General features: G+C 46.7%; 1 protein-coding gene across 1 annotated transcript in view; it reads right to left on the bottom strand.

Annotated features, from left to right (window-relative positions):
• The window catches only part of NAV2 (neuron navigator 2), a 421,834-nt gene that overhangs the window by 175,327 nt on the left and 229,123 nt on the right, over nucleotides 1-17,384 (bottom strand). Inside the window, exon 7 of the mRNA XM_068977628.1 lies at nucleotides 1,015-2,110. Coding sequence (XP_068833729.1) covers nucleotides 1,015-2,110 — 1,096 coding nt within the window. The remainder of the gene's footprint in view (nucleotides 1-1,014; nucleotides 2,111-17,384) is intronic.

The following is a 17,384-nucleotide window of genomic DNA, read 5'->3' as shown; positions in this document are numbered from 1 at the left end:
CTGTGTGTGTGCACAGGAGCAAGCTGAGCATTACGAACAGGGCTCTGGGACCCCCCCCCAAGAGCAGGGCTGGGTGGCTTCCATCTGCCCAGACAGGACTCATCGCAAGAATCAAGCATCATACAGAGACGATGTCCCCCAACCTGTACAGGTGTGTGGTGTAACCAGAGGCTCTCACAGGCCACAACCACCCAGCACAGCAGCACCGGGCTCCCCGTGGCCCCCTGGATGTGCCATCAGAGACAGGCAGAGGGACTGATAGTGGAAACATTCAGGCTTGTCACCAAAATACAACTCAGGTTCTCTGGTTCTTCTAGAACTAATCCTTCCTTATGGTTACCCTTCTTCCTCATCCTGTTCTCCCCTCTGAAAAATCCCAGCACATAGCAGGAACTGAAAAAATATTTGAGTTCCCTGGCTGCCTAGTGGTTAGAATTCCGGGCTTTCACGGCTGTGGCCTGGATTTAATCCCTGGTTGGGGAACCCGCAGTCCACACAGTGTGGCCAAAAAATTAAAAAAAAAAAAAAATTTTTATAAGAAAAGAAAAAAAAATAGATGCAATAGGGTAACAAACCATGAGGTTCTGGAAGTTCAAGATGAGCCTCTCTGTGAGAAGTCTCAGTTGCTCAGCAAGGTGGTTTTGTGTTTCATCGTTTAAAGTACATTCAGGATGCTTTAGGACTGACTTTAGAGGCTGTCAAGTGAAATCAAACCACCCTCCTAGCTATTGCTCAGGCTGCTTCTGCCAAGCCCCTGGGTCCCCGTGTACCTGGGCGGCCACTCCACATCTCGGGATCACTCACATTTTCCTTCCACTCTTAGGCTTTCTAACCTACCCCCAGGCCCCAGCCACGCTGAATTAACTGTCCCTCAAGCACACCGCGTACGTCTCTATCAGGAGCTGATCACGGGGCCTCTGAACTGTCTGCCTCAATGTTCCCGGAAGACCCCTGCCCTTGAAGACCCCTTGCCCAGGGCTGGGCAGGGCTGGGGAGGGGGGCAGCCGCTCCTACCTGTACAGGAAAGGCGCCACGGTGGCAGTGTTGGGGTGGCTGTATTGCTGCTGGGGCTGAGGTAGCTGGACACTGACAGTATTGCTTCCTGTGGTCTGGGTGGTCCCCACGGACGCACTGACAGTCTGGCTGCTGATGCTGTGGTTCAGGCCGGTCCCTCCGGGGCCTTTTCCTTCCGAGGACGCCAGGCTGGAGGAGGAGCTGGAGTGCCTGCCGTCCAGCGGGGGCTTCTGCTGGGGGAGCCCCGAGCTCGGCTTCCCACCCCGGGCTCGCTCCCCGTCCTTGGAAGGCGTGGGGGCACTTGGGGATTTCCCGGGCACGCTCTTCATCCCTGGTTTTGGTATCCCGCTGTGGGAAGGGGCCGGGGCCTCCTTCTTGGCACTGTTGAGCTTCCCCCCTTTGGGGATGAAGCTGGCGATCTTGGAGGACTTTTTGGGCATCTCGGTCAGGGCGGCCCCGCTGGGGTCTTCTCTCGGCCCCTCTTTGAGGTCCGGCCTGTCTGTTACCGAGGCTCTCTTGGTGAGGTCCTTGCTTTTCTCCTTCTCGCGCTGCTGTTTCTCCTTTTCCTTCTCGCTGCCTTTCGGGGAGCTCTTCTTGTTGGTCAGCGCCCGGCTGAAAGTCCTCTGGGCGATGCCCTTGAGGGCGATCTTGGGGCTGTTGGACGCGGGGCCGGCCGCTGATAGCGGGCGGCCGCCCGCCTCCATCTCTTCGCTCTCCTCGAAGCTGGGCAGGATCTCCAGCCGCTCGCAGCTCGTGTCCCGCGACCCTGGGCCCTCGCCCGCCTTGGAAGCCCCCTTGCTGTTGAAAAGTTTTAGTTTTTCCAGCATGGACCTCTGATTGTTGGGGGCCGGCTTCAGGGCTTCGGGGGCGGGCCGGGGGGGCTCGGGCGTGGGCGGCTTGACTGAGAGCGTGGCGGCCGCGGCGCTGTGCTTCACGCTGACCGACTTGCTGCGCCAGGGCTTGGAGGCCGAGCAGGGCTGGGGGATGGCCGAGGAGGCGCCGCAGCTAGCAGGGCCACACCCGCCGCCTCCCTCCAAAGCAGCGGGTGCATCTTCGCTCATTGCGGGGTGGGAGGATGCCGGGCTCGCCAAAGGCTCTGCGGAGACGGGGAAGAGAGGGAGACCTGAGTTACATGTATGGGCCTGCACTCATCACGAGGGGGCGTCGGCCACGGCTGCACGGCCGATCGCTCCAACCCGGATGCCACGCAGCTCCACTACCTGTCTCAATTTTAATTCCACCTTGACTTTCTCCTACGCTCCGTCAGGCACTGTTCACCTCCCCCCTCCCCCCTCCCCCACATTTTGGCATATGCTATGTGAACGCACACCGACCTTAACATCCATATGTATGTGGCACAATTAAGCACACACTTCATGGGAAAACAAACAAAAATCCACACCATCACTGTGATTTTGTGGGAATGGTACAAGAGATATCTCCTGTCTTGAATGATTCAACCCATAACCAACCCCGTTTTCCAACTAAAGGGAAACAATGGAGGATTATCCAACTTTAAGAAAACAATGTATCAGAGACAAACAATCAAGGATTATCCAACTTTAAGTAAACAATGTATCAGAGACATTAACACAGAACAGATTCCCCCCTCCACAAAAAATCCAGAAAAAAGAGAAACCAAGCATAATCTTGACAGACCTAATTACCCACAGAAATTGCTAAATCCCATCAAAGCCTATGCGTTTTCCCTATGTTGGCACTTTAAAAAGAGTTACAAACATGATGCAGGCTGGAGTTTAAAAAAAGGCTTTTGAGCTTAAGAGCATGAACTGAGCACGAGGCTTCACCGTCAGCAGGAAAACTCGCAGGTTATCTGAAAGTCAAGGCTTCCCCCTTGGCACACAGGGTGTAGTTCCCCAGCCAGCCCCTTTTCTCAGAAAAGCCTCAAAATATTTCCAAATTGGAACTGGAATTATTTGGAGACAGGCGGGTTCCAAACTGGCGCTCTGCTAGGCACCGAGGCAGCCTAGATTGATGACCTGAACGCCAGAGCTGCCTTGCTCAGGCGGCAGGCAGAGCCACACAGCGCCATCCTCCACGTCGGGGCAGCTGTCAGAGGGAAGGGGGCCGGGACACGGCTGTGAGCCCATCCCCACACCCACCCATGACCACGCCTGCCCAGCGCAGACAGGGTGCAGCACCTCGGCCCCCAAAGAGCCCGTCCCCCACCCTTGCAAAGTCACAGGGACACGACTTACCCGGCCACAGTCACTTTCTCCCGCAACGATTCCCTAGGAAAACTTCTCCAGCCTGAGAGGCTGTCCTTCCGACTGTCACAACTGGTTTCGGTTAAACTGCTCATGTTTCTAATTAACTTTTGTCATCCGCAACTGCTCCAGTGCCCAGAAGCCTGGCGGGATTAACGGCTGCTTCTTCTGCTTTTTTTTTTTTCCCCCTTTTTAAATACCTACGTTCCACCGCCTTTGAGCAGCAGAGTAAACTGTATATAAGAGCGGCTTTTTATGATTTAAAAGTCAACGGCCGCCAAAGCCGAGCAAAGGCAGCCCCTTATGGGACACGAGCCGGGAGCACTCCCGGCAGACGAACTGGCCTCCCTTCCCTCTCAACTGCTCCAGGGGGTGGGGGTGGGGGGGAGCCGCAGCTCCGGGGTGATCCAACGCAGACCTCCCAATGTTTTAAAACACATACATCTTCCTGACTTCCCAGGGATTCGGGTTTGGAGCGGGGGCTGCTGTGCGATCCTCCCTTACAAAACGCACGGCACATTGCTGGATCTTTTCCTGGGGAGAGCTGGGGACTGGCTGGGAAACAGGCTCGCGGAACCCACCCACAACACCAGCCCCTAGGAGGGTCTCCTCGGGTGGGACACGCTGCTCATGGAGGGCCTCCTGGGCTCAGGAGGTATCATGCTAGGCACTCTGAGAAGAGGGGCTCACTGCCCCCTTCTGATGAGTGGGGAGACTGAGGCTTGGAGAGGGCTAACGACTGACCCTCCATCACACCACTGGAGATGGTCCAGGGTGGGATTTGGACTCAGGTCTCGAGACACAGTGCTCTTTGGGACCGCATCGCAGCTATCTCCCGCGATAAAGAACATGTGTAAACGACAGCCACTTAGATGACCAGGGGACTTCAGGGCATCTACCTCTTCTACTGTTTGAGTATATTCACGATGTCCATGGTGGGGGACAAACCAGCCCAGCCACTGGACAGGAGGCACTGATGCCATGGAGGCCAGCTCCCGGGAGGGCAGCAGTGACCCTCCAATCGCCAGTTCCACTCTCTCAGGACCACTGTCCTTCCCTTTACTTGGGCTCAGATCTGGGGCAGAAATATTCATTCATTCGTACATTCAGCAAATTCACTGATGTCAACATTCAAAGATGGGTCATCCCTGGTGGCCCAGTAGTTAAGAATGCCTCTGCCAATGCAGGGGACACGGGTTCCCTCCGTGATCTGGGAACTATGATCCCACATGCGGCGGGGCAACTAAACTTGAGCCACAGCTTGAGAGCCCTCCTGCCGCACTTCCGAAGCCCCCATGCCCCAGGGTTCATGCTCCGCAACATGAGAAGACACTGCAAAGAGCAGCCCGCACATTGCAACTAGAGAGTAGCCCCCGTTTGCCACAACCAGAGAAAGCCCGAGGACAGCAATGAAGAGCCCACGTGTCGCGACGAAGACTCAGAGCAGCCAAAAATAATTAGTTTTTAAAAATTAAAAACAAATTTAATGAGTGCCTAGTATATGCCACACATTGTTCTAGGCACTGGGATACATCAATGACAACACCGAGATCCCTGCCTTCATGGATGTCACACTCTAGCAGGGAGGGACCGATAATTCATATAATTAATACATACATTTTATCATTTGGTAGAAAAGAAGTCCTAGAGAAAAGGGGCTTTGAATGGGGTGGGGAGATTGCAACAATGTCCATATGGGAGCTACAGCAAGTCGGGATCAGAGGTTTGCTCTTCTTTCCTAAAGAAGTTTCAGAATTACTCCCTGCTGAGCAGAGGCACATGCATCAGTGTGACTTCTCTGCTCCCACACATTCCCTGGAACTCTTACAAAGCTCTTACAAGAAATGCCCCTGCCTAACATTTCTGTGTAATTTTAAATCTTAACATGCACAGCTAGCAATCAGTTGTTACTAACCAGTTAGGGACTGATCCAGAGTTAACCAGACACCTGACTTGTCTAAGAGAAATGTGTAAGCCAATCAAAGACGTGTGTTTCCTTCAGGAAAGGTGTCAGGTGCAAGAAGGGGCTCACATGCCATAGGCGTGACGGATACATAATCACTTCCCAGGCTGTCCCCAGATGGCTCCCAGAAACTCTTGTCTTTCAAACCCCAGCTCAAATGCCTTCGTCCTTTGTCAAGCTCCCTGAGACCCTCAGGCTGAATGAACTACCCGGTTTGCATCATCACCTGGTATTTTTACCTACTCTGCTTCCCCGGGACACTGTCCAAACTTCCCTTTTTATAAAAGCATTTGGAGGGCCACCTACTTACACCAGGCACCGGGAATATAGCCTCTGCCCTTTAGGAACTCACTGTTCAAAGAGGTACCAGACCTCAAAACAGAGCACAGAAGCAACGTCAAGGCTGTAGAGGGCAGTACATGGTCCCAGGAGACCCAAAGATTGGGATCTCCTGATTCTCCCAGAGAGTCTGGGAGAGCTTCATGGAGGAGGCACTATGGGTTGGCTTGTTCCCCTGGTCTGTGAATCCTTCCAGAGCAGAGACCACTCCCTGCCCCCATTCATCCTTGTTTCCCTAAGCCTGCCAGAGCATAGAAAATACTAAATGGTTTCTGCATTGTTGGTGAGTAGTTGTGACATTTGCAAGTCACACTTAAGGCAAGAGAGACTCAAAATTTGTGATCAGTCATTAGGGTTTTATTAAAATCTTTCAGTCCAAACTCAGGATTAGGACTCAGAGCTTCAGCATTTCCACTTGGTGTTTTGCCTGGGTTCCCCTTGTTATAGGATCATGGGGACATTTCAAGGCTGCTTATGATGGCTGTAAGAGATACTCCGTGAGGATGATTCTGAATCTGGTTTCTAGAACAGAAGTCCCCTGGGTAGGGCTCCCAGGCATCAGCGCACCATCAGACCATCAATACTTTAGAATTGGGTCACAGCCAGTTGCTGTTCAGTCACTCAGTCGTGTCTGACTCTTTGTGACCCCATGCACAGCAGGATGCCAGACTGCCCTGTCCTTCACCATCTCTTCCCCTAAACGGTGAAGGGGCTCCAGGTCATGAGTGGTCTTGTGCAGGTGAACTGGACACATTTCTGTCATTCCTGGGGTATCACACCAGTGATCTCAGACCTTGGCTGAGGTGGGAAAGCAGCCATTTCTAACACTAGGCTTCTGTGATTCCCACCAGGCTTCTGAGTGCATGAGATAAATGCAGGAGAGGCCTGGGGAGGCAGGCAAGGCGGCCAGTATGATACCAGCTCAAAGGATACAGCATACCAGCTGAGGTATACCACTCTGCCCCTCCGTCTCCCCATTTGTAAGAAGGTAAGCTTTTCTCTAGAGTCCTTTCAGCTCTGCTTCCATTTGAATCTCAGTGAGTCTCCAAGAGGCCTGAAGAGGCTGGACCCCAAGAACACAGCTAGGTTCACTTGCTAAATTCTACAGTTACTGCGTACTATAGCACACAGGTGTTTCTTTAACTTCAATCATTTCCCTTACCAGTAAATGCAGAAAACGGGCTGGGTCAAGGTATACTCAAACTTTTATTTATTTATTTTGGCCATGTGGCATGCAGGATCTTAGTTTCCTGACGAGGCATCAAACCCACGCCCCTGTGCCCTGGACCACTGGACCTCCAGGAAAGGCCCAAGCAATACTCAACCTTGGATGAGCTGCTAGTGAATTAAAATCTGGTATTCCAGGAAGACAAATGAGGGAAAAGAAGGTGAATCCTTTAAAATTAAGAACACTTCTCTCTCTAACAACTCTAAAGAGAGAAAGATGGAAAGCACGAAAGAAATGCTCTGACCACCAGTATTCTCCCAACAATGGTATGTTGTCCACGGAAGGAGATGAGATGAACACTTCTGATGTCACATGGATACACATGTTTATATTTTAAAAGTTACCTATTTATCTGCTGCATATCATAAAAGACAAGCAGTTCACATATAAATCAATAGTTTCATGGGAGGTTCAGATGTAGATTTAATTTGAGTTGATTTAAGGAAACTATGAAACAAATAAAAACACAGGTGGTTTACTGATTTGGCAAAACTCACACAGCAAGTTTGTGAAAGACTAAAGTTGGGGAAACACTGTTCCATTAAATCAGAAATACTTATTTTATATGTAAAATATATAATAACTATTTTTAAAATATTTATTTCATACTCAATCTATTCTTTTGATAAATGCAATCAATCAAAAGGAAGGCGAAGTCGCTCAGTCGTGTCCCACTCTTTGCGACCCCATGGACTGTGGCCCTACCAGGCTCCTCCACCCATGGGATTTCCCAGGCAAGAATACTGGAGTGGGTTGTCATTTCCTTCTTCAGGAGATCTTCCCGACCCAGGGATTGAACCCGGGTCTCCTGCATTGTAGGCAGATGCTTTGAGCCACAGGGCGGAAGGCCCCCAAATCGACTAGGTTTAAAACTAATCTGAAATGGCTACTTTAGAGCTTTATTATTTATATGTATTTATTTAGCATGATATTTTACTGGGAATTGGTCAGATCTAGGAACATAATCAGGTCTTTGTTTAGCCAAAAGTAATTCTAAGGATAATGGTCTTAAGTTTGAGACTACTGAACATAACAAGAATAATATATTACATCAGGCCCAAAAAACACCCCAAATATCCATGTGCAAAATTTCATGACTTCTTATATGTAATAGATGTTGGTAAACTCTGCCCTAGTTTGCATTTTATTTTTTGCTATACCAGGTCTGAGTTGCAGCAGAACTCTTAGTTGTGGCATGTGGGATCCAGTTCCCTGGCCAGGGATCGAACCCAAGCCCCCTACATTAGAAGCATGGAGTCTTAGCCACTGGACCACCAAGGAAGTCTCCTAGTTTGCACTTGAGAATGCTGATCACAGGGCCCCCGAACAGAGCTGATGAACCACTGGGGAACCACGCCCCGTGGACTGATCTCAGCTTTAAAAGGCCAGCTCACCAGGTTCACCCACCACCAACTGACAAAACCACCGCAAAAAAGGAAAAGTCTCATTTGAAATGCTGCAGAAACAGGAGGCCTTTGAAGAGAAAAGGCTTTAAAAAAAAAAAGAGTTTAAGGAGAGCATTAATCCTCCTGTGGGGAAGGGAAAAGTTTGGTTTTTCTGGCAACCAGCCTTTAACCTTCCTGACAGTAACCAAAATACTTTCTAAATGAAAATACTGTCCAAGGCAGATAAACAAGCATTTCTTCCTCTCTTCCTCCACGAGGACCAGCAGTGGCCCCTGGTCCCTCCTGTCCCTAGCTTCCTAGTTAGGGAGACGTTGGTGGTCTGGTCGGGGCAACAGGCACCCAGGGAGCATGATCTAGGCCAGCTGATCTTAGTTCCTGTCACCGTACTGTGATTTTAAACCTGCTCAGAGGATGGGTCTAGCCTAAATCCTCAGGAAAAGGTCTGATCATTGGGCCTATAATTTGGGGCCTATACAATTTCCTATAGTTTGTTAAGGTGTCAGTCTTGAGTATACGAATTTGTTAGGATAACTGAAACCAGTTTTGCTGTTTGTTTGCTAGTTTGTTGTAAGTGCATGGGCTCTAGCCACACAGGCTGGCGATTATTTCCAGAGTTGCTCTGCTTAGTTTCTCTACAACCATGCTAGCCACCAGACCACAGTGGGGCATGTAAGTGGATCTCGCTCAATCCATTTAGTGGTTCTGCAGGATTTCTGCAGCCTGGCCCGAGAAGCCTTCTCAATACTGCTGTGACCAATGTCTAATATTAAAGGCATGGGCTCAAACATGGTTTCTCTCCAACTCCCCCCTGGAGAGGAGTCTTGGAGGTACAGAAAGATGGAGAAAGGGGTCAAGAGAATTGCCTACAAAAGTGGTCAGAGAGGGGAAAGGCATGGAGTAGAAGGAGCTGGGCTCAGAATCCATATTTTCTAAGGATCATTTTGTGTCTATAAATCCATAGGCTCCCAACATCCAAGTTAGAATAAGAATGATGATTTATATAAAGAAATATTTTCTTTAAAGTTGCTCTGTTAAGTTAGTCCCTAATAAAAATCCCAGCGATGTTTTTGTTGAAATAGAAAAATCCATACAAAAAATTCAGGTGGAATCTCAAGGGACTCTGAATGGACAAAGGAATTCTGAAAAAAGAACGAAGTTGGAGGTCTCATACTTTCTGATTTCAAGCCTTTCTACAAAGCCATCACCGTAATACTGACAAAGGCAATCATACAGACCAATGGACAAGAGCCACCAGACATAAACCTTTGCAAATAATTTTTAAGAATATTCAATGGGGTAAAGATCATCTTTTCAATATATTTTCTGGGAAAACTAGATGTTCACATGCGAAAAGATGAAGCTAGGTTCATACCTTATACCATATTAAAAAATTAACCTAAGATGGATCAAAGACTTAAATGTATGAGTTAAAACTATGAAACTCTTATGGGAAAAACACAGGGTAAAAATTTCATGATACTAATTTTGGCAGTGATTTCTTGGTATGACACAAAAAGCAGGAGCAAAAAAACAAGTAAGCTGAACTTCATCAAAGTTGAAAAAAACTTCTGCATTAAAGGACATAATCAACAGAATGCAAAAACAACCTATGAGTGGTAATAATTGCAAATCATACATCTGATATCCAGAATATATAGAGAACTCATATAACTCAACAGCAACATGATATAAAAATGGGTAAAGGACTTAAATAGACATTTCTCCAAAGAATATATACAATTGACCAATATACACACAGAAAGATGTTCAACATCACTAGTCATCAGGGAACACAAATCAAAACCATAAGAGGATACCACTCCATACCAATTAAGATGGCTATTATTTTTTTTAAAAAGAAATTAACAAGTGTTTCTGAGGATGCTGAGAAATTGGAACTCTTGTGCATTACTGTGAGAACGGAAGATTGTGCAGCCACTGTGGAAAACACAGTGGCAGTTTCTCAAAAAATTAAACATAGACTATATCCTACCAGTTCCACTCCTGCGCATATACCTGAATGAGGTGAAAGTAGGGACTTAAACAGATATCTGTACACGCAGGTTCATAGCAACATTATCCCCAACAGTCAAAAGGTAGAAGCAACCCAAACATCTATCAATGTATAAACAATGGATACTGTTTAGATGAATGAATGAATCACCCAAGTGTGAGATATATCTATGTCTCTCTCTATACACACACACACACACACACACACAATGGAGTATTAATTCAGCCTTCAAAAGGAAGGGAATTCTGACACCTGCAGTAATAGGGATGTCCCTTCCATTAGGAAGCTTCTACAAGCCCCTTATCATTATCCATCAGAGGGCAGACAGAATGGAAGCCACAGTTACAGAAAACTAACCAAACTGATCACTTGGATCACAGCCTTGTCTAACTCAGTGAAACCATGAGCCAGGCTGTGCAGGGCCACCAAGACAGATGGGTCATGGTGAAGAGTTCTGACAAAATGTGGTCCTCTGGAGAAGGGAATGGCAAACCACTTCAGTATTCTTGCCTTGAGAACCCCATGAACAGTATGAAAAGGCAAAAATATATGACACTGAAAGATGAACTCCCTAGGTCGGGAGGTGCCCAATATGCTACTGGAGAAGATGAGAGAAATAGCTCCAGAAGGAATGAAGAGATAGAGTCAAAGCAAAAACAAAACCCAGTTGTGGATGCGACTGGTGATGAAAATAAAGTCCGATACTGTAAATAACAATATTGCATAGGAACCTGAAATGTTAGGCCCATGAGTCAAGGCAAATTGGAAGTGGTCAAACAGGAGATGACAAGAGTGAACATCGATATTTTAGGAATCAGTAAACAAAAATGGATTGGAATGAGTGAATTTAATTCAGATGAACATTATATCTGCTACTGCGGGCAGCTATCCCTTAGAATAAATGGAGTAGCCCTCATAGCCAACAGAAGAGTCCAAAATGCAGTACTTGGGTGCAATCTCAAAAACGACAGAATGGTCTTGGTTTGTTTCTAAGGCAAACCACTCAATATCAAAATAATCCAAGTCTATGCCCCCATCACTAATGCTGAAGAAGTTAAATGGTTCTATGAAGACGTACAAGAACTTCTAGAAGTAACACCAAAAAAAAAAAAAAGATGTCCTTTCCATCATGCTGCTGCTGCTGCTGCGTTGCTTCAGTCGTATCCGACTCTGTGCGACCCCACAGACGGCAGCCCACCAGGCTCCCCCGTCCCTGGGATTCTCCAGGCAAGAACACTGGAGTGGGTTGCCATTTCCTTCTCATCATAGGGAACTAGGATACAAAAGCAGGAAGTCAACAGATACCAGGAGCAAAGGCTAATAGACTTTTGCCAAGAAAACACACTGGTCATGGCAAACACCCTCTTTCAACAACACAAGAGATGACTCTACACATGGACATCACCACATGGTCAATATTGAAACCAGATTGATTATATTATTTGCAGCCAAAGATGGAGAAGGTCTACACAGTCAGCAAAAACAAGACCGGGAGCTGACTGTGGCTCAGATCATGAATTCCTTATTGCCAAATTCAGACTTAAATTGAAGAAAGTAGGGAAAAACTACTAGACCATTCAGGTATGACCTAAATCAAATCCCTTACGATTATACACTGGAAGTGACAAATAGATTCAAGGGATTAGATCTGATAGACAGAGTGTGTGAAGAACTATGGACAGAGATTTGTGACATTGCGCAGGAGGCAGTGATCAAGACCATCCCCAAGAAAAAGAAATGCAAAAAGGCAAAATGGTTGTCTGAGGAGGCCTTACAAATAGCTGAGAAAAGAAAAGAAGTGAAAGGCAAAGGAGAAAAGGGACGACATATCCATCTGAATGCAGAGTACCAAAGAATAGCAAGGAGAGATAAGAAAGCCTTCCTAAGTGATCAATGCAAAGAAATAGAGGAAAACAATAGAATGGGAAAGCCTAGAGATCTCTTCAAGAAAATTAGACATACCAAGGGAACATTTCATGCAAAGATGGACACAATAAAGGACAGAAACGGTATGAACCTAACAGAAGCAGAAGATATTAAGAAGAGGTGGTAAGAATACACAGAAGAACTACACAAAAAAGATCTTAATGACCCAGATAATCACGATGGTGTGACCACTCATGTAGAAACAGACATCCTGGAGTGTGAACTCAAGTGGGCCTTAGGAAGCATCGCTACAAACAAAGCTAGTGGAGGCAATGGAATTTCAGCTGAGCTATCTCAAATCCTAAAAGATGATGCTGTGAAAGTGCTACACTCAGTATGCCAGCAAATTTGGAAAACTGTGGTGTTGGAGACGACTCGAGAGTCCCTGGGATAGCAAGAAGATCAAACCAGTCAATCTTCCACCTGGGCTTCCCTTCCTCCACCCCAGTCCCTTTAACTCCCTTCCGAATTCAGAAACATTCAGCCTAAGGGTGAAGTAGAGAAAAGCAGAGACATTACTTTGCCAACAAAGGTCTGTCTAGTCAAAGCTATGGTTTTTCTAGTAGTCCTGTATGGATGTGAAACCTAGACCATAAAGAAAGCTGAGCACCAAAGAACTGATGCTTTTGAACTGTGTGTGGTGTTAGAGAAGATTCTTGAGAGTCCCTTGGACTGCAAGGAGATCAAACCAGTCAATCCTAAAGGAAATCAGTCCTGAATTCATTGGAAGGACTGATGCTGAAGCTGAAGCTCCAATACTTTGGCCACCTGATTCGAAGAACTGACTCACTGGAAAAGACCCTGGTGTTGGGAAAGATTGAAGGCAGAAGGAGAAGGGGTTGACAGAGGATGAGATGGTTGGATAGATGTTATCACCAACTCAATGGACATGATTTTGAGCAAGCTCTGGGAGTTGGTGATGGACAGGGAAGTTTGGAGTGCTGCAGCCCATGGGTCACGCAAAGAGTCGACACGACTGAGTGACTGAACTGAACTGACAACAGGGATGAACCTTGAAGACATTACGCTAAGTGAAATAAGCAAGTCACAGAAGGCAAATATCATTTGATTCTACTTAGAAGAGGCCCTTGAAAAGTTCGCTTCGCAGAGACAGTAAGTAGAAAGGTGTTTAGGGTCTAGGGAGAAGGCAGGAATTTTCACAATAAAAAAAAAAGAAGACTATAATTGGGTGCAAGTAACGGAATTCTGACCACCACAGCATAAACAGGTGAGGGGTTTACTCTTTTACTTCCAGTGGTTTAGCACAGGGTCTGGCACACAATTTGTTGCTCAGTGGCTCAGACATGTCCAAGTCTCTGTGATCCTGTGGACTGCAGCATGCCAGGCTTCCCAGTCCTGGCATACAATAAGAGCTCAATAAATATTTGTTAAAGTTTCTCTGTCAGTTTGATGGTTAACCCATCACATGAAATTACATAATTTCAATTGCCTTACAAGTATTACTTTATTCTACCTTGAAAAAAATAACATCTACTTCAAAGGAAGAGTGATCCTTCTGAAGAAACTAGCAGGAAAGCAAATCACACCACTAGGCTTTTTCCTCCTTACACTGGCCATCGCTGACTCCTTGGTCAAGCTTCTGACTGCAGTATTTCCTTGCCTCCCTCACTGCCTCATATCCCTGCCTGGACATATTCCCCCCAGTCTGTTTCTTCTAGGAAACCTCCAGAAACCAGAAGCCATCTCTTTTCATCTAAAGATGCAGAAGGCTCTGCCAGGCCTTCTCTGGGATCCTAACCCTTGCTGCCCCATGTTGCAGTGAGTGGTCACACCTAGCTTACAAGAATAACTGATGTGCCAGGTCCCAGAAATGCTTGCTGGAAATTCATGCCTTGGCCCCTTTTATGACTGACCTGTTTCTCACTGGTGGGTGCCCAGATATCAATAAACAGATGACAATGATTACCCACACTGAATCCCTCCAGTGTGGGATGGCTCCAAGTTAAAGATCAGGCATGCCTAGCTCGTCCCTCTTGGCTAACCCAGCCAGTTGTTCTCTTACAGCTAAGTGGACTCAGAAGACTAGAATCCTTGGCAATACTTTTTCTCCCATGAATGGTGAAATTTTTCCTATACCAAGTCACCAAAAAGATCATGTTCAAATATGCCAGTACCTTATGAGGGTATTACCAAAAATAAATGTGTGGAAGGTAAAAATGCATTATCCTAGTGACCTGAAGCCGACTCTGTTCCCAGTTCCCCTTTGTGACTCTCCCCTCAGAAGAAATAGAAGAAGGGGCCCTTGACAGTTGGCACCATTACAGTTATGTTTTGTTTTAATGTATGACGAGGTAATTCTTCCTCTTCAGTGGCTTACTTTGGATAAAAGCAAGTGAAACTATGGGTGTGCGTGCATGCATGGGTGAGTGCTAAGTCACTTCAGTTGTGTCTGACTCTGCACCCCTATAGACTGTAGCCCACAGGCTCTGCTGTCCATGGGATTCTCCAGGCAAGAATACTGAGGTGGGTTGCCATTTCCTCTTCCAGGGGATCTTCCCAACCCAGGGATCGAACTCGTGTCTCTCACACCTCCTGCACTGGCAGGAGGCTTTTTTTTTTTTACCACTAGTGCCAAATGGGTAAAGAGGTCATTTGTTTCCCTAAATGGAGCTAAAAGGAGTCTTATTTTCTTATAAGAGAGTACCATTTTCCTACATAGTTATCACCACATTTTCTCCAGTTTCACAAGGTACATTTTCAAATCCTACTTACTACCTTAAAGAACTGGAAAACTAAACAAAAGTTAACTTGCTGGAAATATTAACATACAACTGGGCTTATGGTTGACCTGGCAATAACACCTTAGAAAGAGAATAAACTCTTAAAATCTTTCTCTCCCTCCCATATATCCTTTACATCAAAAGATGTCCCAGGCATATTTGTAAATCCTCCCACTCCACTGGGTAAGGAGACAAATCATTTGACTGCTGACACTCAAAGGAAGATCTCTTTAAAAATAAAAGCAGCCCTATTTTTTATCTTTCACGTCTTAAAGCCATATCACCCTCAAAACAACTCTTTTCTCTCTCTTGAACTTATTTGTTCAAAATCCCAAGCTTTCAGAAGGAAGCTTTTGTTTTAATTTGTCAAGCCATTTCTCTATCTTGTACCATATATGGCTATAAGCACGTACAAAACTGGCCGTAGAAAGCCTTCTCCCTTGCTTTAAGGGTGTATGAAATTTCACAGAGACGATAAACACTTTATGGGGGCAAATCTCATTCTCCAGGCCACTGTCCACAGCTAACAGCTCTTGGCAGAATGCAATGGTTGTATGCTACTATAAATACACTCTCCCCACCTCTGCCCCCCAAGACAGAGCTGGCTGAAGAATGTTACACACGCTCCTGGCCTAAGATGCTGGTCCAGTCTTCTTGGTTTTTCTTGGAGCAAGGAATGGGCTGTTTAAAACAGGGGCCTCCAAACCAAGTTTTAAACCAGAATGCTTTCTACTGGACAGTATAAACAGGCAGCAACAGAGAGAGGGGCTCTCAGCTCAGGTAAGTTTAGAAAACAGATGGCTAAAGAGCAATCAATGTTCTTGTCTCAGGACTCCTCAGAGCCTTTAATATGCCCACTTGCCCTGGGGATATCCAAAATGATACGGGATAGTATGGATCCTATATGTATTTTCGTCATAGAACTGATCTTCTGGGAGAGCTTAAAGGAATAATAGCCTTATCACAGGATGTATTCTGGTGAAAGTGAAAGTGAAGTCGCTCAGTCACGTCCGACTCTTTGCAACCCCATGGACACCAGACTCCTCCGTCCATGGGATTTTCTAGCCAAGAGTACTGGAGTGGGTTGCCATTTCCTTCTCCAGGGAACTTCCTGACCCAGGGATCGAACCCAGGTCTCCCACATTGTAGACAGACGCTTTACCGTCTGAGCCACTAGCCTTATCACAGGATGTATTCTGGTAAACGGCCCTAATGGAGTGGGGGGCAGAAGATAGGTACGTAACCCAGTCAGACAAGACAGCAATCCAACAGGTAACAGTCACTAACCAGGAGAGCTACGCAAAGAAAGGAGAAGAGGCACCTTTGTACCCCCTGGGAAGCTATAATCTAGTCGACTGCAGAACGTTCTCATGCAATCACGAGATTTGTGCCGTAACATGCATTTCTGAACACTAAATATCCTTAATAGTGTACCTGTTCCTTTTCATTTCAAAAGGCTCGCCACTAAAATCAAAAGGCTTTCCATGAAAACAGGAAGCAGCAGTCATGGCTGTGAAGGGGGTGTCAGAAGAGACTTCTACCCACAGGCTCACTGTGGCTCAGCGCTGACACATGGCAGCCACAAAAACTGGTGTCATCCCGGCTTATATTAATTAACACAGGGATGGCATTCAGAGCAAAGGAGGTAAGAGTCTCGCCCAGCTGTGCACAGCTCAGACCAGAGCTAGAATAGGGAAAACTTTAGAGTTTGGACCTGGACAGGCTTCTTAGAGATCACTACCTTCAGTCACTCATTTCTGCAAAAAGGAACACAGCCTTAGTCAGGTGATGACTTCTCTGAGGTCTCCCAATCAGTAAACGTTACAGCTGGCATTGAACTTAGGACTCTGGGGCTTGTTAAATTAAGTAGCTTTGCTGTCCCTACCCCAAACCTCCCAGTTCAGAATCTCTGCAGAGAGACCCTTCCAAATGGCTGAAGGCCTAACTAGCTTCCCAGGTGACGGTCATCTAGCTATTAAAGAATCTGTCTTACTACAACATGCTGGAATTTTTAACTTGCCCGGGATAAGGACTAGAATCTGAGGATGACCGTGAACCATTTTCAGCAAGGAGTGGCCAAACTGATGGAGACGTTCAGCCTGGAGAAGAGAGGATCTGGGAAAAGGCAGAAATGGGAGACACCTCCTTACTCAGGTAGCTCCCTTTCTCTTTGATTTTCTGGCCCACTGACAGCAAACCGTCAGAAAGGGTCACAGTAACCCCAGTCAGGGCAGGTCCGGGACTCAGCTCTGCTCTGTGGACAATGAGAGGTCAAGGACCCAGGCAGCCTGGAGGGTGGGGGCCCTCGGGGCTCCACAGCAAGGAGGGGCCGGACGGGGGAGGGAGTGTTCCCTGCAATTGTGGAAAAGGGGAGTTGAGCCAATCTGCTTTTATATGTTCTCTGCTCCACTTCTACCAGAGCAGCTCTCTTTACATGTAAGATTTTATTTGACGAAAGGTTTCCATGGGAAAAAAAAAACACCTTTAACAACGTTAATAATCCTATATTAATAAGAATAACAGCC

Source organism: Capricornis sumatraensis, chromosome 8 (assembly GCF_032405125.1).
Source record: "Capricornis sumatraensis isolate serow.1 chromosome 8, serow.2, whole genome shotgun sequence".
NCBI classification, from domain to species: Eukaryota; Metazoa; Chordata; class Mammalia; order Artiodactyla; family Bovidae; genus Capricornis; species Capricornis sumatraensis.
The sequence above is the reverse complement of the archived record's forward strand: the minus strand, read 5'-3'. Positions and strand labels throughout refer to the sequence as shown.